Below are 23,266 nucleotides of genomic sequence, written 5' to 3'. Positions count from 1 at the left end.
CGGTAGTTGTTCCTCACTCTTATCGAGGGTTAAGGGCAGAAGAAGTCACCTCTACCTCTGCCCTGCGACGCAAATTGTGATTCAGGGAATAGGAGCTATAAAAAAAAAATGTATGGACTGATTGACTGATATAAAACACATTAAAGCAGAGGTCAATTTTCAGTAAGATGTAGAGCAGCCAAATTATGGGATGGCTTCTCCCAGGTGGTAGAAGTGTTCTTCTATTAAAGGTTACAGAAGATGAAAAGCAGTTAAACAGACCATTTAACTGCTGATCTACAATGGATCTTTATGCATTATTGTTTCTGGAGACATGATTTGTAATTACTGTTGAGTATTGTATGTGTATTAAATGATATCTTCCCTAACAACACACTCAGGCGTGCATGTGAAAGCATCTGCACACTTTTGTTTTTCTTGAGCTATACATATTATTGTTGATTTGCTGACTATTTAGAAATTTTAGCAAAATATTTCAAATGAGCCCACTGACCATTTGCCTCTGCTTGCACTGTATATTATTATTTGTCATTTTTCTATGTATTTCAAATTCAATCTGTGCTAAATGAAAATAACCTAAAGGGAAAAAAAGATTAGAAGAAGTGTTAAAGTGTCTTCTGTAGATTGAATGTGATGTTAAATGTGTTTCCTTTGTTTTTCTTCTTACTTTCTTCTCTTACATATTTAATGTTTCAAATGTTGCTGCTGCTGTGAGCGAGACAAATTTCAGATGTGTCTGGGAATGAAGCTTTATTAATCAACCAATCCATTTATTAACGTATCAATTAACAAATTATTTTTTTGTCATTCTTACAGTGTATGTGACTCGACTTAAACATTTTTAGAAGAAGAAACAACATTCAAATAAAAATCTGACTTCATAACCAGCAACCTTGTAAAATCCAAGCAATAAGAATTTCTGTGTAAGTGGCTTCACTGGGCCAGCTCACTGAAGTCATTACTCCTCTTCACTTTGTGTTGTAACATCTGTCTCACTTTAAGTTTGAATTAGACGGAACTGGCCTCTTTATATATGGTTATCTTGTATTTTTAGACTACTAGAAAACTTCACATCTTCAGGATTTGAACTGCTGGACAAAACAAAACAAAGATATTAACCTGGTGTCAGAAGCATCTTTGACCATTTTCTGTCATTTTCTAAACCAAAACAAACATTTGATTCATTGAAAAGAAGAATGCTTGCTTCATCATCAAGAGCCATTTATTTCATTTTCTTTCATGCAGTTTATTTTGTAATCAAGCTTTTCTCTCCACTCATAGAATACGTTGAACCAAGGAGACATATTATGCTTTGTCAGTGTTTCTTTCCTCTGGTGTTCTATAGGTTAGGAGGTTATGTTTTCACCCTTGTTCTATTTGATTGTTTATCAGCATGATTACAAAAAAAAATCTGAAAAGTTTTACATGATGAATGTGTTGGAAGGAAGAGGGTCAGGGAAGAACCCATTCAATTTAGGGTTCCAGGATCAGAGGGTGGATCAAGGATTTCTTCTTCCCCGTCTTTAACACTGTGAGGTAGGGAGGTTTTCATCATTTTCACCATTTTGCCTGGAAATAATAAATGGACCTTTGGATATTTAAAGCGAGAGCGGAGGCCGACATCTCCCACATATCCAGGAAGCGATTGCCCAATCACAACAGAACAGGCCAACTGGCCAATCAGAGCCGACTGGGCTGTAACGGGCCTTAAAGAGACAGGAGCAAAAACCTGTGTTTCAGACAGAGACTCAAAAGAGGAGCTGCAGCAGAGTGATGTGTTTTCTGAACATTAAAGCATGTAAACCTTTTCAAGTCATAACCCAAATCAAAACTATGAGCCTGAATATGAGCAGAATATGTCTCCTTTAAATGCCACCTTACTAATTCACATGTCTCGGTGGAACTCCTGCTTGATCATTGGTCAATAGTTATTGTTCTGTCTGAGATCTATGTGCCTTTTCTTCTCGTAGAACTTGGAGAACTTGTTGAAGATGTTAGTTATGGGCAGGGCTACAATCAGCAGTCCGCAGATGATGCACAGGGAGCCTACCACCTTCCCAGCTGGCGTAACGGGGAAGGTGTCCCCGTAGCCCACCGTCGTCATGCTGATGGTGGCCCACCACCAGCAAATAGGTATGGTATCCAGCTCCGACTCTTTAGATTCATTTTCCACAAAGTAAATAAGAGAAGAGAACATGGAGATGCCCACAGACAAGAAAAGCACCAGCTGGCCGACCTCGCTGAAGCTGTTTCGCAGCGTGGCACCGAGGGAGCGAAGGCCGGCCGAGTGGCGAGCCAGTTTCAGGATGCGAAACACTCGCATCAACCTCAAGATCTGCACCACTTTGCCAACGTTCTCCAGCTCTGTGCTCTCACCTTCATCCATCATGTCACAGGCCATAGTGACATAAAAGGGCATAACTGTCATTAAGTCAATGATATTGAGAGGACGGCACAAGAACCTCCTCGCTGATGGTGCAACAGCCAAACGGAGGATGAACTCTGCAGAGAAGAACAGGACACAGAAGTTCTCAAAGAAATTCAGCACTGGGTTTTCGACCTTTTGGTCATTGACATCCAACTGGTTGAAGTCTGGCATGCTGTTAACGCACATGGCTACAATGGAGATGATAACCATGCTCAGGGAGGCTACAGCGATTGCTTTCGCTGAAGTGGAGTGACCTGGATTCTCAAGTCGAATCCAAATATTGCTGCGGACATCTGCGCACCAGGAGCCTTCAAACATTTCTATGTTGTCCTCGGAGGCTGACAGCTCCTCAGTGGAAGAGGCTGAGCTGTGGAGCTGCACTTCATCGCTCATTTGGTCCCACTGCTTGTCCCCAGCGACCTCCATCAGCTCATAGAATTTGTTGCTGCAGCATAGGTCCAGATGACGCTCCTTGATGCCCCAGTACTCAATCTCCTGGACGAATGAAACCACACATAATCCGTCTGCCAGGTGGATTTTACCCGTGAGGTAAAAGTTGAGAACGTAACAGAAGAAATGAGGACTGCGATCAAAGTAGAACTCCATCTCAGAGGGACTGAAGTCGTCGCAGAGATCCAGGATGGCTTCTTTGGAGCTGCAGCACAGGAGACGCCCAAGACGCGTCTGTGGGAAGCGTTGCAGCACCGTGTGCTCCATCTGCTGTTTGAAACCTCCGACATTAACATTGATGAAGCAGTCACCAGAGCTGTGCTGGGGAAACACCTGTCCATACACCATGGTGGAGCAGCAGCTTAGACACTCATCAGTTGTCCCTGGAGGAACTCTTTAGTGGCCTGCACAGAAACACAGTGGAATTGGTCACACTTTGTTGTTTGTCATTTGATCCCGCTGAGGGCCGTAACATCAGAGCCATCCAGGATCAAGTAGCATCTAGGTCTCTGTGACGCCCTGTAATCAGAATGTTGGAAATGATGCATCACTTCTTCTGCATGGTTTTTATTATATTTTATGACCTGGAGATAAACAGTTTTCATCCCATGCTACAAATACTTTTACTTTCTATTAGTTTACACAATGTGAAAGTAATATCTAATGCCTGCATGCACAAGGTATGTGTAAGGTATGTGTAAGTTGCAATGATTGAAAAACATTATTTAACTTTTGAAAATTAGCTAGATAGACTTTATCAGGAAATGCTTACGTAAACAAATGTTTTAAACATGAACTGTTCATTCAGGGGCAGATTTGGTCTGTTTTCACCCTGGAGTGCCCCTGTCCTGTCAGCAGTCTTAAAATATAGTCATTTACCAACAGTACTAAAAATACTAACAGCAAATTTGAATCTTTTGAAGTATACAATGTGCTTCAACAAGAGACAATTTTAAAAGTATACCTACTATTTCGACAAATGTCTTTCTTTCTGTCTGTATGTGATAATACCTTGCAAACCGTTCCTGTTATTGGCTTCACACTTGGCATGTGTATTGTTAAAGGGCCCTGGGAAGTGCAGTGTCTATCAGACTGACACAGACATTCACAGGTTTTACGATGTTGATTTTTATTATGGCAACGACATTCATAGAATCATATCCTCTTCTTTTTTTTGCCACTAATTTATCGTTTTGTTGCTGTAATTCCTTTTATCCAGCTAAATTGCAGAGCTTTTATTTTGAAAAGTTGTAATCATGACTCTTAACATCATGGTGATGACTCACTAAGGGCGAGGAATAACTCTGAAGTAGTTACCACAGTTCATCACCCATTCCTAACAGACGCACTGCACCAGCATATGTAATGATGTGCAGCTTTGCTCAAAATAGAGCTTGTAAAGAAGGAATGAATTAAACATGTACCTCAGAGAATCAGAAATTCTGCATGGATTTTGGATGTATAATTTGCCCCTCTGTGTAAACTGTGGCCCCTTAATGGCCCCTGGTTTTAAAAACTCCTAGATCCGCCACTTGATGAACAAATGACTCATGTGGTTCAGTCCAAATAAATAATTCATTGTATTTGTTTTTGTTGAATGCACCATTTGTGTATTTCAAACACGGCTCTGAGAAATAGCAGCAGATATTGTGTACATGCAAACAGTGACTTGGCACAACAGTCACATACACCTGCTGACTGCGGCGCTGTTGGATTGTGTTACGCACGGTAATGTGCTCTGTACTGTTGCGGTTCAAATTGCAGAGACTTGCAAGCGAAGGTCAGATTTGACTCGTTTCTACAGCCGATACAATTGTGATAGTCTTCAAAAGGGACTCGATGAGGAGACGGTGAAAAACTAAAGAGAGAAAACAGACTTTTTGCGCAGCACACATGGAACAAAGTATCTAAACCTGCGGAGAAAACCAATTCTCTGCAGGAGGACAACGCTTCAGACATCTCGTCACAGACACAGGCAGAGGAGGGAATGATGAAAGTAGCTCACCTGTCCATGTGTGGGTCATGTGCGGAACATGTGCGGATCATGTGTGGGTCATGTCGTGACTCCGGCAGCTGTTCCGTGCGCAGTGCGCAGCGGTGGTGTGGTGTCCGAATCCAGCCTCCAGCGCAAAGGACTGATGTGATGACCACAGGGACACTGGGACAACTATCCACCAACAGGCTGTAACGTAAAACACCTCCACACTGGGATCATGTGCAGAGTGGCAGCAGTGTTCAGGGGGAGCCACGTTTACCCCCCTTTTCATTATTATCACGGTTCTTCACCTCGTACTTTAGAGGACGGGGCGAAGTGGTACATCCTGAAACATAACAGTACTTCATAATTAGCTTTTTTTCAAAGTGGTGTGTGTTCTATAAAGTACACATTTTAAAACAGTCGCAACAATATGTGTTAACTTTTTTATGTTAAAATATATGTTAAAGATAATGTCAATATTAAATCTAAATATTAAATGTTAAATCTAAATCTGAATGTTAACTGTAAAATCTAAAAGTTAAATGTTAAAATAAAAGTTAAATGTTAACATTCAATATTTAGATTTAACATTGACGTTATCTTTAACAAAAAAACTAAATATGACAAAGTTTACAAATATTGCTGTAAATGTGGTAAAAAAAAGAAGACTTTATAAAATAGACACCACTTTTTTAAACATTTTGAACTAAATATGTTGAAATGGTTATTTTCAGCATGCACCACTTTAAAGATGGTGTCCTATACTGTCAAGGCTGCGGTTTATTTGTCATTTGTTTCCATCTCTGTGTTAACTGACGATTTTTCTCTAATCCCAGATAAGATAAACATTTTTGGGGAAAATGAATTGCAGCCCTACATGTTTCTATGTATGTTCTGTTTGTATTGTTTGCTGTGTTTTAGCCCATGTGTCTGTACGTGTGTGTCCCTGCTTGAATTTATATAAGAATTTCCTTTTTATTTCATTTGCTGCCCATCTTCACCAGGACTCCCTGGCAGAGGAGATATTATAGTTCCATGGGACTTTCCTGATTAAATAAAGGGCGAATAACGAATAAATCAAATATAGCAGAAGGCCTATAGTGTAGAGCGTCAACCTTGGCAAGTGCACCACAGTGTTGCAGATGCAACATTAGCCCTTTTTGATGACCTTGCAGCAGCACAGAGGGAAGATGTTGTGTCAAACAGTATAAACATGCTACATTAGTAGATGATATACCTGGAGACAGCACAAAACCAAGACTATTTCTCTTTGTGCTACAGTCAGAGGTAAGTTGAAGCACTTAGTAACAATAAAAAATATATGATCTATTTAGGGAGTACAGAAATGCGTGTTAAATACATTTTAACAGTTTAACATTTCAAAACCTCCTCTCAGACGTAATGAGGCAGTAACACAAGCTGCTCCTTTATAAGTGAATGACTAAAATTCAAGTGAAGGACCCCAGTGTGATTCAGGCTTGATGAAACACCGCCACTCAGCAGTAAAGCCTCATTAAAGAGTCATTCATCAGTGTCACTTATAATCAAGTCTTTAATATTACGTACATCAGCAGCAGGATCACCTGCTGCACTTCATACAAAAATACAGAAATACTTCAAATATGTAAAACAGAGGAGTAACTGATGTGGGACTCATTTATTCAGAGAGTGATACCGTTTACTGTCAGCAGGTGGCAGAAGAAGACAGTTGAGACCATTAAGGATGTGGTTTTACATTTACATCATTCATGTTACTTTCTGCAACCATTGCTGTTGTATGAATTATTTACCATGTAATAAATGCTAGTGAGCAAGTTTTGTTTTTATCACCACTTTTAGGTAAATGTTAATGTCTGTACACGTCAATGACGAAGTCAGAATATGGTTAAATGCATCATTTAAGCAGTGTTTCTCATCGATCGCTGTCCTGTTTGTCGACTAAAGTAACATCTGGACAGCACACATCACTTTGAGAGGCACTTCAGAGGTTGAACATAATTAAGAGCTCCTTATAAATAGTCTGTGCATGGCACTTGTTAAGTGCTGGATGCCAATGGTATTGATTTTTTTGTTTCCAAAAGGACTAGCTGGTGAAAATGATTGCAAAATATTTATGATCAAAATAGATTTTTATACTTATAGAATTGTATGTAACTGTTGGCGTTATATGAAAATAGTTAACAAAGCATTGACAGTATATTGATTCAAGTATTTTACAACATTTTATATAAAGGAAAAACATTGTACTCTGTTCGTTATCAGTCTCTGTGCTTGTTCTGTTGGCTTCATAGCTGCCTATTCAAGAACTAACCACAAAAAGCAGAAACTAATGTGAGCAAATGTACATCACAAAGCTTTGAAATGTGCTTTTATGTGAGGAAAACAAACTTCAGGTATTGAGCCTCATGCTACAGGACTGTGGCACAGCGGACAGCAGTTGTATTTGCCGATCTCCTGCTCCAGAGCGCAGTGTTTACACACACTGCACATCCAGAACTGGTACTCCTGGATCGGCAGACCGGTCACGATGCACGTGGGTAACTTTCCCTCTGCCCTGAAAAGAGAAAAGTTCAATTAATATCAGTAATTTCATGGTTTACAGTGCACTTTACACCAAAGTTATGCATATGTAGCTCCACCCTATTTCTGCTGCTTCATACTCTTCATTGCAGAGTATTTGTATTAAATAACAGTCTAATTGTATGCATGACGCATATACTAGAGTTAATATGAAGCATAGACTGTATATAAAGATGGATGGCATGATAGGTCCTGAAGAGTGAAGCCAACTCGTCTTGATCGCCCCCTGGTGGCTGGCCTCAGCATCTTTGGCACAAGATGGCAGCTTTCGTATCTGGGATATTTTGGATTGTGGGAGAAAGTGGAGACACATCGACCATCTTTATCTACAGTTTGTGATATGACGCATGGGGGCTTCCCACAAAACCTTAGTGCTAAAAAATGTGTCTTGTTTTACTTATTTGTCCATTATTCTTATCCATTATAATTATTTGTCCATTTTAGTGAGGGACAGTGGTTCAGGGTTACTTCTATTGTCATCTAATGCCGGTGTCCTCAATATGTGCAGTTTGACGTTATGTTGAACAGTAAATTAAGTTTTTTTGAGAGGAGGACATTGATCGCCAGAGTTTAGCTAAACTAATGGTGGACTTTCATTCTGCATTTTGGCAAAAATAGCAAACTTTCTCTTCGTCTATAGCTTTAAAATAACATGATAAATGGTTTTGCAGATGTACAGATCAGGCAGCTGTTCCTCCCGTCAGTGTTTTATTTGAACTCATCGGCTCACCCCTCTGATGATCGCTCCCGCTCCATTGTGCGACTGTCCTTAGGGTTGTGCTTGGTGAAGATCTCCAGGGCCAGATCCTCGTACAGCTGCCGCTGCTCAGACTCTAGACTCTCCAGGGATTCCAATTTGATAAAGGCCTGTGAGCATGTGCCGAATGCCCGGTTGGATGCGGAGCAAATGGCCAACAGAGAGTAGATTTCAACTGCTGGAATGATGTCCTCATACTCACGCAGGTGCATGGCTTTAAAAAGTGGAGGAAAACAGTGAAGAGTTAAAACTCCATGTGACAGAACTGACTGTTCTTCCAACCTTCTGTCTGACATCACATTTCAGGTAGCTGGTCTGATTCCTCTCCATTTTTTAGCAAAATGTTTGAGATGTTATCAAACAGTTTGACAAACTTTATAAAAATAAACTGACTTGATTTTGTAATAAACTTAGTGTTATTATTTTTCTATTATATCTAATCTCCTGAGGGCTGAGGGCTGAGGGAATACAAAGTGTGACCTTGCATGAGTGGACAGATTAAGATAAACTAAACCGATGAGTTGCTAATGAGTCTTAATGAGACTTTAAACTATGAACACAACTGACCATTGTAAAACAATGTAGTAAGTTGCAAAAGTCCAGTCCCTTTGGGTTTTACGTGGGTTAGCAGGACAGATAGGAGACGTTGTTCAAATGACCTCAGACACTGAGGAGGATGAGATGATGTTAAAAGTAAATTTCTGTAGTCTAGGATATTTTAGACCTAATCAGTGGTAATGTCTTTTTTAATTGCTCCTCTAATGAAACATGAGTCATTTTGTTAGATGTGAACTAGTACTTTCTGTTTTTTTCAGAATTTTTGTAACGATTAAGGAGACTGATCTGATGCCTGAGTATGACTCATTTATTTACAGTAAATATGTATCTAACGTAAAATGATAATGATGTTTTGTTTTTTACAAATGCTACACATGTGACTGAATACTTAGCCGTCTGGGTAATAATAACATTCACCTGGTTTCCATAAAACATGACTGAGACATATGAGCTCTGACAGAGAGTCATGTAAAAATACATGTATTTATTAATAGAAAATAACCCATTTAATTAATTTTACGTTTTAGTAAATGAGGATATACTTGAGCTGCAACTAAGTAATTTTTTTATTACTGGTTAACGATTCTATTATTTTTTTACAATTCAAATTTTTATTGTTTAACCTTTTTAAAATGTTGAAAATTACTCATCACAGTTTCCCAAAGCCCAATGTCATCAAACGTAAAACTTTGGCTGACTAACCGTCTAAAACACAGAAATGACTAATCGAAGATCTGACTTCTTGTTTCAGCCCTAGAGAATACTGTTGTTTACTTGTTAGCATGGGGAAGTGTGGTGTGTGATTTGGTACCGGTGCGCATAGCATTCTCCATATAGCCTCCATAGAGCTGCCTTTGAGCGAGCAGGAAGAAGTGATAGGCCTCGGCTCCACGCCACGCGTTGTCCACAATACGATCGTCTGAAGACGTTGCATCTTCCTCAAGCAGCCCAGCGAGTGCAAATTTTGCCTTATCACAACGAATGGAGGTGAAATATAAAAAGCATTTCAGCATCACATGCAATACAATTATCAGATTATAATGGATGATGCATTTTTGTTTAGTTTCTAAAATGATTCATTAACACTTGAACATTATATAAAACATATTATATATATACAGTGTATATATATATCTGTTACCTCAGACTGCTTCCCTTTGGTTTTGCTCTGCTGTGACGTTTTCACCTGCTCGTGGTAATTTTCAACAAGACGCGCCGCCAGCACATAGAGCTTCTTCACCCGCAGTGGTCGCGTCCTCTTCTTCGCCTCCTCATCTGCTATCTGCAAACAGTAGCCATTCATTTCACTGCATGTGTCAACAAACAGGCTGATCCAACAGTTATCACACTTCCATTAAAGGTCGCAGATGTAATTCACCTCATTGTAATGGAAAATGATATCACTATGCCATATGCTTTGTATTAACCACACTATATATTTTCTCTGCTTTGGCATACCATGTGTAACTACCAAGATAACCCTAGGTGACCAGATTTACAGGGTATTAGTGCCAGAGAGGTGCGGACATCAGAGCCACAAATCTGTCTGAGGCAACCTGGTCTCCCACACCGAGACCTTGAGGAGGCTAGGAGGCCTTTAGCATGTGTCTGTGTCTTATCTACTGGGATTTTACTGTTCACTCAGTTCACACATAGTTCACACAAACACATAGTTCACTCACACACACACCCACACACACATAGTTCAACTCTTAACACACACACATCTCTTCACTACATCTGCATAAAAAGCACACGCCAGCAACTGCTTCTCTGTGTTTCCCTCTGCAGAATGCTCATCGCACTCTGTATGATTGACTGACCTTCCCTGCAATGAATAAAATACTCTTAAAAGACTATTATTCTCTAATATCTTTATTTCAGAAGTCTCACCAGGTCAAATCTCCATCACATCATATTATCAACCCTGTTGAAAACTAGAGGCTGACCAATATATTGTCCTATTAGAGATGTAATGTTAACGGAATATGTGATATCCAAAAACAACAATATTAAAACCCTTTTTTTTAACAAAACATAATAAAGAAAAAAAGGTTTGGGTAAATTAGAAATTGAGTCATCACATAACGTGTCCAGCAGAGTGCGCTCCAATTCCATTGCTTAGAATACACTCAGCACTCAGCCAGGCTGCTCTCAAGGTGCTGATGAAAGTTGAAAATAGGACCAGTTGCACTGTATATCAGGTCACTTATTTTAAAAGGGACGTGAATGAAGAAGCCATTGATGTTCTACTGAAACAACTCAAAACGAATCAGCATAAAAAAAACAAGCCTACCTTAAACATGAGTTTGGCTGCATCAAGAAAATGGTGGGCTTTCCGATACAGTTCCACCGCTTCCAGAGTTTTGTTCTTCTCGAGAAGATGTGAGGCGTATTTGGACAGAAGAGATTTAATCTCCTTCATGTTGTGGGTCCTGGCGAGTTCCACCGCTTTGTTCCACTAAAGGAAGTGACAATATTCATTAAAAAACAAAACAACATTGTTATTTTAAGAAGTAGATTTTTGATCATGATATTAAAACAGTGTTTATTTTTACTGCTGCATTACTTTAAATTACATGTCACTAACCTAACAGTAATAAATCAAGTGAAACGATATAACTAGTGACCATGTTGCTATGGGCACATACCAGCTACGACCCCCATCAACATGTGGACGTTCCAACCCATGAGTACCAGAAGTAAACATTTTGATTTGGATTTAGTAGCCATATTATTTTAACCATCCAATGTAGACTTGCCACCAGCTATGAGATTGTGAAATAATGTTATATGTTACTGGCTTGTGGGCTCCTAATGGTTTATTGGATGCATAGTTCTTTCACTCTTAAAATAATTATGTACACAGTTTGAACCTTTATCTTTTTTTCCTTTTCCAATATTAGTTTGCTCTGAATCAAAAGATTTATGGTATTATTTTCAAAAATGTACAAACTCTTAATTACTTTTATGTATTCATCATTTTTCTTACTCCTTCCTTAATACATGTATAGTTACTATCATTATTAGTTAATTAATAAAAATCTATCATTATTTATCATACATTTACTATTTATTCATCCTTTTTGTTGAGTTGTTATATTTTGTTTGTGTTTTGTTTTTGTCTGCCCTTGTGTATTTAGTCTCTGTGTCAGTCATTGTCGCATCTGTCAAGTCACTATTGTATTGTTTTGTTTTCTACAAATAAAAATAAAAAAGGAGACGGCCAATGTTACACTATATTATTACATTGACTGTATCTTGCACGGTAGTGTATGTAGTATCATGGTGACAAAAGTGACCTAAAACAACCTCAGTGGCATTTTTCCCACAACAGTAGGTGTCTCCAGGATCACATTTTACCACGATGATAAACAAACTAACAACTTGAAAACAGGCCACTGTCATGACTGTGGTTCCTTTACATATCTTACTATCAATAGGAGCCGAACATTAGAAGACACTGTATTTTTAAAACCATCTGTGGTAAAATGGAGGTTTAGTGGAGGCAATTAAAGTGACAGACCATTCATTTGGTCTGTCACCAGTAGTATTAACACAGTATTAACGCAGCAGGAGGAACTGCCAGGAAAAGAGGAAGGTGGGATGGCTAATCACTTCTACTTTAGATGAAGAGGGTCAATTTCAGGACAAATTGTAAGTCCATTAAAGTAAAGCCATCTGTGCCTCAACAGTTTATATAAAGTGCAACAGCTGCAGCTTACATAGAAGAGTTTGATTCTTAACTGTTGTCAAACTAATCTTGTTAATATTTTCCATCCAGAATCAGTTTCCCCTTGAGCCAAATGTGGAGATTTACACTGGAGCAGTGCACAGTGGTTTGAGAGCAGCATTCACACTCCGGAGCTAAATATCACTCAGGACGAGGACAGGAGTGGGAGGACAGCAGGTGCCACAGTGACTGCTGTGGTGCAAAGCCGTCCAACTGTGTGATGAATCTGAAGGTCACTGAGGCACTGCAATATGTTGCGCAGAGTTTCAGACAGAAACTCTGGCGCCGTTAGTTTACCGTCTCTCTCTCTCACCTGGTTCAGATGAACACATGCTTCAACGGCAGCTTTGGGCTGGTTGCACTTAAGGTAGGCGTTCACAGCTTGTTCACACATGCCCACGGTGGCAAACATCTGCCCAATCTCCTACAGCACAGAGATGGAGAACTGTTATAGATAGAGACTCTGTGGAGTCGGTTTATATTTCAGGTCACAGATTTAGAGTCACTGAGATTTTAGCTTTTAAATCCCTACAAGAATATGTAAGAATTATTATTAGTTCATCTTGAACACTTGGCTTACTGGTAAAAGCTTATGATTCTCTGGCAGCACAGGGGTCAGTTTCTCAAGGCCGTCGTAGTCCTCTAACATGTAGTAGCATTCTGCCAGCCTCTCCTGGTTCCGGCCCTGAAGGTAGTACTGCACTGCATTAACCCTGCAAACAGAAAACCATGTTTTCAGCTTAAATAGATCAACAATCACATCACCACATCTAATTCATTTGATTATCTGCAGTTCTAGTTATTTAGAATATATAAAAACTTTATTAATGCACTAATGACATAATTAGAAAAAAAAAGAAAAACCCAGTACCACTTCTGCCTGTCAGCAAAGTAGTCTCCGATGGCATTGTACGCCTGTTCTAGCAGAGTATCATCACAGTCCCCGGAGCCAGTTTTAAGCAGCTGAAGAACCCTGAACCAGTCTCCCAGCTTGATCCTGAGGCTAATGGCGAGGTCCCTACAGAGAACAACATGTCCGTTATCCACCCTCACCTTCACACCTGAAAAACTGCTGACAGCTCATCTTATAAGGTTGCCATTAAAAATACCAGACAAAAATTAACAAAAAACAAGAATGAGACCTGAATCAAATAGTCCAGACAATTGTGGCTAAACGTACCTGCGATCCATATCGAGGTACATCCGCTCAGCTTCCTCAAACCTGCCGAAGTATGCTGCTACCTCGGCCTGTTTCATGGGCTCGCTCTGCAGGTTGCCCAGGCGCTTGACAAACTCAATGCCCTGGTAGTCTTTACAACGGACGAAGGCCTGCTCAGCTGTCTTCAGATCCAGCTTCTGAAGAGCCGCCTCAGCTAGCAGACGCCTGACAGGTTGTCAGAGAACAGGCGTGGTTAGTTATTATTACCAGGATGACAGCATGAGATTACATATATACATATCTATATATCTATATATCTATATATGTGTAATAATGTGTGATCATTCACTGAGGACCTTGCAAAAACGAAAATATAATTTTAATTTATACAATTTAAACAACAATTACACTTTAAACTTACCAGAGTCTTGGGTGAGGATTGTCTTCAATGAACTGTGAGGCATCTTCAATCCCAACTTTTTCAATCAGTGCTCGACTGTCTCTCAGGGAGCGGATTTCAAAGTTGATGAGGTTGTCTTTGTTCGGCCTCTCTGGATCCTGTGAGAGAACCCTCCCAGAACTGAGTATTTCTTTCAATAATCATATATCATCAAGACGTTAATAAAAAATTTAAAGAATACTTAGTTTCTGTTCATATCCCTGTTGTGCAGTTTCTTTAAGTTGATATATGTTTGGCTATGTTTTACACATCTGTCACACCTTGGAGATTTAGGCAACTTAAGTGCCACTTGTTTGAAAGGTTTACCTTCATGATTTCATCAAGCAGGACAGATTTGATTTCCAGGTCTTCAAAGTTGCAAATGTATCCAGATGTTTGGATGGGCTCCTGTTTGGTTCAGATAAAACAAACGCAAAAGTGTAGATCAGGTTACAGCTTTGAATCAGATATTATTTGATACTCACACAAGCACTCACCTCTGGATCTAGGTTCCTGAAGACGTACATCCTGGTCTTCTCCATCATGGCGAACAGATCAGGGTTGTCATTCGCCCATTTCATGTCCCAGACATCCTTGCGCTCGAACTTGGACGGATCTCCCGCAGATACCTGGTTCCCGGTGATGTTGTCAGTGGAGGCACGAACATCCAGGTCCAACAGAGTCAGCACGCCTGCGATGTCGATTATCGCCAGACGACTAAAGAGAAAAAAAAAAGATCACCTGTGACAGTACTCTTCCCAATTTCGACATCAAATTTAATTAACTGTTTTAAGTTAACAATGGATATGAGCACACTCTCTGATTTATTGTGCTTACCTGGAGTTGCAGTTAATGGACAGATAGTGGGCTCTGTTGTTCAAAGTGTATTTCTGGACAAGACCAACATTTGGGAGACTGTATCTGTGGATGATGCCAGACTCACGGCCCTGTGGGCACAAATACACATTCCTTTACTTTTCATTTTATTGAAAAGAGATGACAAACTTACCTATAAACCTCAAATAGAAAATATAAAGAGGGAAGTGAGTAAAGGTATTTCAGTGCTGTACAGAGCAAAGGAACCTTTAGATGTTGCTGCACTTCATATTTTGTAATGTAATTATTATTATTCCATATTTGGGTTATTGCCCTGGCAACACATACAAAACTAATATTTCACACTTACAGTAAATAGCAATAAAACTTATAAACAAGGTCAATCTAAGAGAACATACCAATAGACTGTTATCAAGTCACATGTGCTGAAAGATTTAGTTGACTGAAGAATATTGTTGGTTATGTGTAAAGCCAGAAGTGGACTGTAAACCTACAAAAGCTGTTTACATTAATGTCAATGGAATTCTCTGGACAGTGATTTAAATGTTGACTCAAATATTATTCAATTTAAGAGAGCTTATAAAGGAAAACTAATCAAACAGTATGAACTGAATAATATTTATGTTATAATGATGACTATTGACTAATAATTGAGTAGTTAGGTGATTTGTGAAATGAAAGGAAATCAAAAAAGTGATTGTCATCTGTATTTATGTTATGTTATATATGACAGGGGCAGCTACTATTAGATTTTTCTTCCACCAGCTCCTTTTTTCATTCATGGATTGTGTATAAGTGTATTGTTTTGTTTACACTGAAATGAACAAACTGAACTAAACTAAACTAAACTAAACTAAACTAAACTAAAGCTAAAATTGTAGAATCAAGGAGAAAAAGTACATACCACAATCATGGTCTTATCTGTTGCTGTAATACAACAAATGGGGTCTCGAGTAGCCTGAATCAGACAAGAAACATATTTGAACCATGACAACTTATCTTCTGAGTAAGAAAAAACTATTAATGTGATTTCCATTAAAACTACTTTATAAGATTATGTATTAGTTTCATGGATAAACAATTTAACAGTAATGCTTAAGACTGTATCAGTAAAACCTATTTAATTTCCCAATACTGAAATGACCATACTGTGTACAACAAATGCCTCGGAAATATTTTCTCACTTACTGTGAAGGCTTTTGCAAAATCTGGACTGCTGTCATTGGCTCCAGATGGATTACTGTCAATGTGATAGACCCTAAAGAGGCAGGAAGTGTAAACACATGAGAAAGAGCCAGACAGACAAACAGTTAGCCGTTCCACTGAGGTGTATTGTGGTTTCAATGCGAGGAAAGTCCTGGCAGAACATTAGCTCATGCCCAGCCTGTCTGGGACCTCAGTGGCATTTTGTTCAGATGAATGGATCCTTTTCACAGAGGTGTCAGTACCAAAACTCCACACTGTTACAGTGAGCCAGTACTCTCAAGGTTTCCCCCACTGCCTCACAAAATCTAGTCTTGTGGTTATCAAGCTTTCCTGCAACTTTCCATGATCTGCTTGATATCAACTGTAAGTTCTGATGTGGTCGTTCTGTTCTGTCCCCATCCACCTGTACCTTGCTTTATTATCTTTATTCAATCAACTTATAGACTGTTTTTTCATTCGGATTGAATGAAATGACTTGTTTCAGGGTAAAATATTTTTCCCAGGTCCCTGCGATGAAAACATGTGGAGTCCCTGCAAAGCATCCTGTGGTGGAAATGCAGCCATGTGCCAAATTCTCTCACCTCTCTCGTCCTTCCTTCTTAGTTCTGGTCACTTGGTTGATCTCCAGGGCCGTTAGTTTCTTTGCCACTCTGTACTGCCACATGTAGAAAGCCTCTTTGGATGCAGCAATCACATGTGTTTTTGTCATGGTGACAAACAATGGCTCTAAACAAATAAACAAGAAACAGACTTAAGTACAAAGAACAACAAATGAATAAACTTCAAACTGTGAGTGAAGATACCCTTGTGTGATTTAGGAGAAAATGTATCTTTACTAAATGTTTTCTTTTGTCATTTGGTGGATCTTGTGTGTTTGTGTGTGTTTCCCCTTTGACCTCAGGGTTCAAATGCAGAAAAACATGGCAAATGTGGCTAAATTCCAACATACAAGTCCTAAGGAGACAAAACAGTGTTTTCTTAAACAGATACACTTTAACTAGTCTGTTGGAAATAAAATCCCAAGGGCACAAAAGGAGAAACGACCAAAAGACATACGCTTGAACACATTCTCTGATTATTTACCAAGGTGGGATACCTAAAACCCATTCAGACCACTGAGACTTTGAACTGTCCTGGTGTGAGCTCCTCAGCAAACATTTGTCCATTTCTGTAGCAGAAAAGGAATTCTGAATTCTTGTGAGGCATAAAGACGCCCTGTGCTGTGCTGTCTATTTGCTATAGGATGCTGTGGGCCCATGAGAAATGAAAGATGTCCCTGTGGGCAGCAGCAGGCAGAGTGCCAACCACCATTTCACATCTATCTATATACACAGGGTGTGATCTCTCACATTGTCTTGAAGAGCCAGCTTCAGTTTAGCCAGCTTTACAGTAAATAAGGATTTTCATCAACCCACGGTTTTGCCAGAAGTTTGTTATAGAGTTCATACTCACTGTGTGCAAAGTTGAAGGACCAACAACTTATTAGGTGGATAATATATTTTAAAGATGTGTTGACTACAAGGGGGTGTAATCTGTTTACTGCATGTGCTCACCAATGTCAATGTATTTTGAGTCCAATGGGGTCCCAATGGAGTTGCACAGAATCAGGACATACTGGAAAACACATAGCAGAGCCACATTATTTTACAGCTCAATACAAGAATCTATAGCAATTTATCAAAACAATTATTTCTCATTTTGGGAGTGTGGTTTTAATGTGTACGTTACCCTTGCATGAGTCCCAGACTCTAACTCAGCATCCTCCTGTGTGGCAATCGATTAGAAAAACAGGGGGCAAGACAACAGAGAAACATCCTTAGCTCACTCTACATCTACTGTATATCTTCCCTATAGTATTTCTCTTTAGTCTAGTGAGATATTTAGATATTTAGATATTTAGATATTTTCTTAATCAAACAGTGTAGTACCTAGAATATCAAGTTAACCTGCAAACTTTATAGATTATTACAGATCCTCTTTTTGATCTGTTATGTTTGTGTTTGTACCTGAGGCTGGGTCTCATCCGCCTTGCTGGCCAGGATACAGAAGTCCCCTGAAGTTGTGATGGACATCAGGCTCTTGACATATTTAACAAACTTCTCATTGTTTTTGGTTTCCCAGAATACCACACAGTACTCCTGTCGCTCTGGCTTTGTGTAAGCATACACTACTGTGCTGCAACAGTAGCCCCACTGTTAGGAAACACGAAAAGAGCTGATGAGATTCACCTTCTGTGTGGGGATTCTCAAACCTGGTGAGTGTGTGACCATAGCGTAAATTCAGACAAATTACATTTTGTTAGGCAGGAGCATGTGATCCAACATTTTTTGGACAGATTCTACAAGACGAGCCAGGAAAAGTTTATTAAGCCTGTAAGATCCCAGTGTTGACCCAGTACAGCGGTGGCTGGTCCAGCATTCCACTCAAAGGGTCAGAGTCTAAAGCCCTGAACAATATTAGCCTGATAAGGTTTCTAAGACTGATTAAACTTACTAAAAAAAGACGACTGGTATATATTAAACGAAGAACGCCTACCATGTAAAAGAAAAAAATAATGGCTAAAATAATCTACAGACATTATGACACTTTTCAAATATATTTTAAACAATGTACTGACGTATAGACAGATGGGGTATATTAATATTGATGTGACAAACTGTTTATGTTGATTTGTTTTACTTGATGTGGTTTTGTTACCTCTACCCTGATAAATAACCTCAGTTTGGAACTGGTCAGCATTTTAACTGTACTCATGTACTCATGTGAGATTAAGTGAAGGTTTTTTATGTAAGAGGATGGTGAAGAATAGTTTTCTTCAAAATTATTTTAAAAGAAAAGCAATGGTTTATGGCATTTACCTTGTAATCTGGTCGTATGTTCGCAAAGTAGATGTAGGAGTCCACAGCCAGGCCAATACGTAGCCCTCCTCCTTCCCAGGAAACTCCTGTCATCTGCTTCCCAGGAACTTTGAGAGTTCGTTGATGCTGTTGAAGCAACGGCAACAACAAACAGCATTTGTAGTGGAAACATTTTTACTGTGTTAGCTCAACAATGTTGGTTGGTGGACACTGCCGTGTTAAAAATCCTCTTATTTTTATTTTTTTTATATGTTTAGGCTATTTTGCCGTTATTTGGTAGAACAGATTAACCATGAAAGGGGGAGAGAAAGAGGGTTGACACAAGCAAAGGGCTGCAAGTCACAATCGAACATGTAGCCGCTGTAGAGGACTGAAGCCTCTATCAAGGATTCTGCAGGTTTCACAAAGTTACATTGAAGACTTTTTAAAACCTTTAAAAATATATACTGAATTAAATTTAAGACCTATGTTGAGTACGATAGATATGAAGGAATATCAGAGTAGCAGAATTGCTTACACTTCCCCATAATTGAATTGAGAATAACCCTAGAAACACCATATTATAAGAACTACACCCAGAGATATTACAAACTATGAAAGCTGCAAAAACATCTCTTGAAAAAAACATAATAAAGACCTAATTAAAAAAATTAGGGACCTATTTAATATATTTAAGACTTTTTAAAGCCTTAAATTCAGATTATTTTTTTACTTTTTACTAAGAACCTGCTGGAACTAAATTAATTTAAAAAATACATAAATATACAGTGTTCTTTATTGACTTAATCTATGGTGGGTCCCATATACAATTATGACAGGAACACTGCATGGTTAAGTGCTGCATATGCCAAATTCCCTTGTATAAAACATTGTGTATTTAAGGGAACAGAATCTCTATGCTCACCTCCCCAAATGGTGTGTAGAACTGCACAACGTTGAATTCTTTATCCATATTTGAGGCTTTGAGAGAACCAGCCACTGCCAGAACACTACCACAGTGATTCCACTGGATACTGACCACATTCATCAGAGTGTCGATGCACACTGGGTCTGCAGAACAAGGCAGCAGCACAGCCCATCAGTACAGGTAAACATTTTGAATTAAGTGTGACCTGGAGAAAATATCCCTGAAGGCATTTTCCTTACTTTCATCATTCTCATATCGCATGATCTGGCATCTTCCATTGTCGAAACAGATGGCGAGACATGGGCAGTCTGCCTCAACATAGCCCCCGGTTCCTGCATACCAGTGGATACCTGCGATACTGATACCTCCAGGTGAATTAATGAGGCAGCTTATGGTCATTTTCATCTGAAACATTATACAGAGTTTCATAAGTCAACATGTAATACTATGTCATTAGTTAAAGCACATACAATTATTTCTGATTCACAAACAAGACAATATCTCCTCACTGACAGCTTTAAAGGAGCTTATGTTTCGCTCTGCAGTCTACTATCTGATACTGTATGATAATGCAATGTTATGTGGATATATATAATAAAATTAAAAAAAATAAACTGACGTTTCAATTTTCTTGAAAATTATACACTCACAATGAAGTTGCCTTGATTATCATAGATTTGCACTTCCCCATTGGCCATGCCAAAGAGGAGAATTTTGCTGTCAGGTGACCATGCCACATGTGCAAGTTGATTTCCTTTCAGCTCCTTTCCCCAAATCCGGTTACCTAGAAAAACAAGGCCTTCGTGAGCCACTCGTTTGCCAAGTATGTAAACAAAGCAGTCCTTGTCAAGGGAGCCTTTGTTATTTTTTAAAGCTAAAACTGTCTGGAGGACTACTGTGATTTATTGCCATTTGCAATTTTAAGTAATCATGCTGTGAAGCTATTTACCATCTACAGATCCAACAATGACAGCTCCATCCTCATACACAATGCAGATCTTTTGACCATCCGCGTTCCAGCTCATGCTCCTGACCACTGACTTGTTCCTGTTGTTGATCATCTCCTCATACCACGCTCCTGAGGGAGAGACAACGACAATAAAATAGAATTCCCAAATTTATTTCAAGACAACATTTCTATTTGGCAGAAGCACTAACCTTTGTAGAGCATCCATACAATGATGAGTCCATTCTGGTCACTAGTTGTCAGCTTTTCATACTGTTCATTCCACGTTACCACTTGCACTGCGCCTGTAAGTGTAATCATTTAGAAAAGTCAAATCATTTTCTTATCGTTCACTTAAGGTCTGTGCAATAATATGTGGTGTCTTTCCTTTTGTGGACACTGGCTGTTTTTAATGCACTATAATGTTAACAGCAGAATTTAACTTACCACTATGTCCCTCTAGTGTCTGATTCATTGACAGATTACTGGGTGCAGCAAGACCTTTAAGTTTGGCATCATCTGTTGAGACACCATAGTGAAAAAGAGTATTAATAACAAGTTATTCTCAAGCAAGAACTGTCAAATAAAAATTTGAGTTTTTATTGTTTCTTCTACTTGACTGTTGGGGATTTTTGACATTTGTAAACATAATAACACAAGGTCGCTCCAACAGACGGAGAGGGCAAAGCAGAAGCATTTCTCCTTCCAGTGACTGGACGTATGGGTACCAAAGCAGAGCCAAAACGCTTATCAAAGATTACTTACACGCTGTTGGAGCTGTTGGGAATAGCCCTCAAATCTCATTCATATGGGTGTTAGAAAACAGCTTGGCCTTGGACTAATAAACGTCAACACATAATGCTGAATGAGCATGACAGTATTTGTCGTAAACAAAAAAGTTTAGTTTTCCCAGTGTCACTTAATTACCTCCATCAAGGAGGTTATGTTTTCACCCCTGTCCTGTTTGACGTCGGCCTGTTAGTTTTTTGGTTTGTATGTTTGTTACTAAGCAACATTACGTAAAAAATACTGGACAAATTACAACAAAGGAAGGTAGAAGTATGTGTTGTTCGTCAGGTTGGAACCTGTTAAATTTTGGTTTGGATCTAGATCAGACGACAGATCCAAGAGTGTTCTTTTCACTTTCTTTAACATTGTGAGATAGGGGTGCAATTAATGGATCTTCATGAAAAAAAAAAGTGACATGTTTAGGGGACTGATATTTATAAGTATGTGCAATTGGGTGCAGATCCAAACAAAAATCCAGATCTAGGGACTTTAAATGTGGTTTCATTGGGCCGTTAGCGGTATGTACTTCACTGAGTGCAAGTCTAGTTGATCACTTCTATTCACCTATAAAACAAAATAACAGAAAACATAAATAAATAAGTAGAATGTGTAAATGTAAACACACAGGTAAGTGGCGGAAGATTGCTAAAACCAGGCCCAGCCAACATCAGCATGTTATATCAGTATGTTTTAGTATAGGACTAATCATTTTTATACATATCTGTATAACTTTGTGTTGCATTTATGTCATATAAGTATTATTAGAATGTTGTAGAAACTACATAAAGACTTTTAACAAACCTCAATGCGTTGCTCTACAGACACTTGAGTGACATTTGGACTTTGTGACAGTATTTCAGTCAGGGTCCATTTTTGTTTGAATGATTTCAAAAGTCGAGTGACATTGTGTATGGCACTTTTTGGAAATTATATAACTTGTGTTTATGACTTCGTCCAGGAATATGGTGTTTACCATGTGAGCTCCAGGTGAAGCGAGAGATGGCCCGTAAACACGACGTGCAGGTACCTTACCTGTCTGAGTTTCGAGCTTGAGCACCCTGAGGAGACCGTCGTCCCCCCCGCAGGCAATGAAGCCTTGATCTTTGTTCCAGGAGACACATTTTAGGTGGATATTGTTGGGGATGGCGATCTACAAGACACGGGAAGTTGGGAAGTCACGAGTTGACAACGTTACCTGACGCATTGATAAGTGTTGGGGTTGATGGCTGAGCACAGGAGGGGGTGGGCGAGGGGCACTCACCTTCTTGCTGAGGTAGATAAACATGGCGGTGGTGTTAATCACTTAGAGATGAACTGTTTCCTGCGCAGTTGTACGAGTTGACATAATGAAGAACAGAGCAGGCAGCAAAGTGAGCTAACACTGCTAAGGCTAACTGTAATGTTAGCCTGCGCCGTCAGCTTTGCTAATCGCTCACAGCCAAATGCGACTCGACAGTTATTTCGTTCCCATGATAGATACATTTAGCCAAACTAATTCCAGGGTTGAACACGATTTAGTGAATCGCGTTATCAAGAGTGTTGGAAGAGAACGGTTTAAATGCTCCGTTTCATTCTCGGTGTTAGCAGAGTCCAACCGATCCAGAGGCTGGAGCTTCCCTCGGTCTCCCGTGGTAACCGTAA

The 23,266-nt window shown here is 39.3% G+C and overlaps 2 protein-coding genes across 4 annotated transcripts; both read right to left on the bottom strand.

Moving 5' to 3' along the window:
• Positions 1-891: 891 nt before the first annotated feature.
• Positions 892-3,395, bottom strand: LOC118116522 (potassium voltage-gated channel subfamily S member 3). The gene has a single exon (XM_035168259.2). The coding sequence runs from the start codon at positions 3,224-3,226 to the stop codon at positions 1,922-1,924; it is 1,305 nt and encodes a 434-aa protein (XP_035024150.1). The 5' UTR covers positions 3,227-3,395; the 3' UTR covers positions 892-1,921.
• Positions 3,396-6,390: 2,995 nt separating this feature from the next.
• wdr35 (WD repeat domain 35) lies at positions 6,391-23,262 on the bottom strand. Of its 3 annotated transcripts, none has more exons than XM_035168914.2 (28): positions 22,887-23,262; positions 22,658-22,775; positions 21,284-21,355; positions 21,049-21,141; positions 20,840-20,968; positions 20,541-20,674; positions 20,130-20,295; positions 19,888-20,033; positions 18,984-19,109; positions 18,132-18,317; positions 17,854-17,889; positions 17,679-17,739; positions 16,707-16,851; positions 16,108-16,177; positions 15,824-15,877; positions 14,920-15,029; positions 14,580-14,799; positions 14,410-14,490; positions 14,065-14,201; positions 13,665-13,868; positions 13,356-13,502; positions 13,065-13,197; positions 12,798-12,908; positions 11,048-11,212; positions 9,893-10,033; positions 9,563-9,719; positions 8,167-8,407; positions 6,391-7,410 (listed from the first exon to the last, which is right to left on the bottom strand). In XM_035168914.2, exons 1-28 carry the CDS (start codon positions 22,908-22,910, stop codon positions 7,260-7,262), a joined length of 3,558 nt encoding a protein of 1,185 aa, XP_035024805.1. In that variant the 5' UTR covers positions 22,911-23,262; the 3' UTR covers positions 6,391-7,259. The 3 variants fall into 3 exon arrangements, with proteins under 3 accessions (XP_035024805.1, XP_035024806.1, XP_035024807.1); XM_035168915.2 differs by having other exon boundaries at positions 17,854-17,886; XM_035168916.2 differs by lacking the exon at positions 17,854-17,889.
• Positions 23,263-23,266: the final 4 nt, after the last annotated feature.

The sequence above is a fragment of the Hippoglossus stenolepis genome, chromosome 10 (genome assembly GCF_022539355.2).
Source record: "Hippoglossus stenolepis isolate QCI-W04-F060 chromosome 10, HSTE1.2, whole genome shotgun sequence".
In the NCBI taxonomy this organism is placed as follows: Eukaryota; Metazoa; Chordata; class Actinopteri; order Pleuronectiformes; family Pleuronectidae; genus Hippoglossus; species Hippoglossus stenolepis.
Note: the sequence above shows the minus strand (reverse complement) of the source record. Positions and strands in the feature narration are given on the sequence as shown.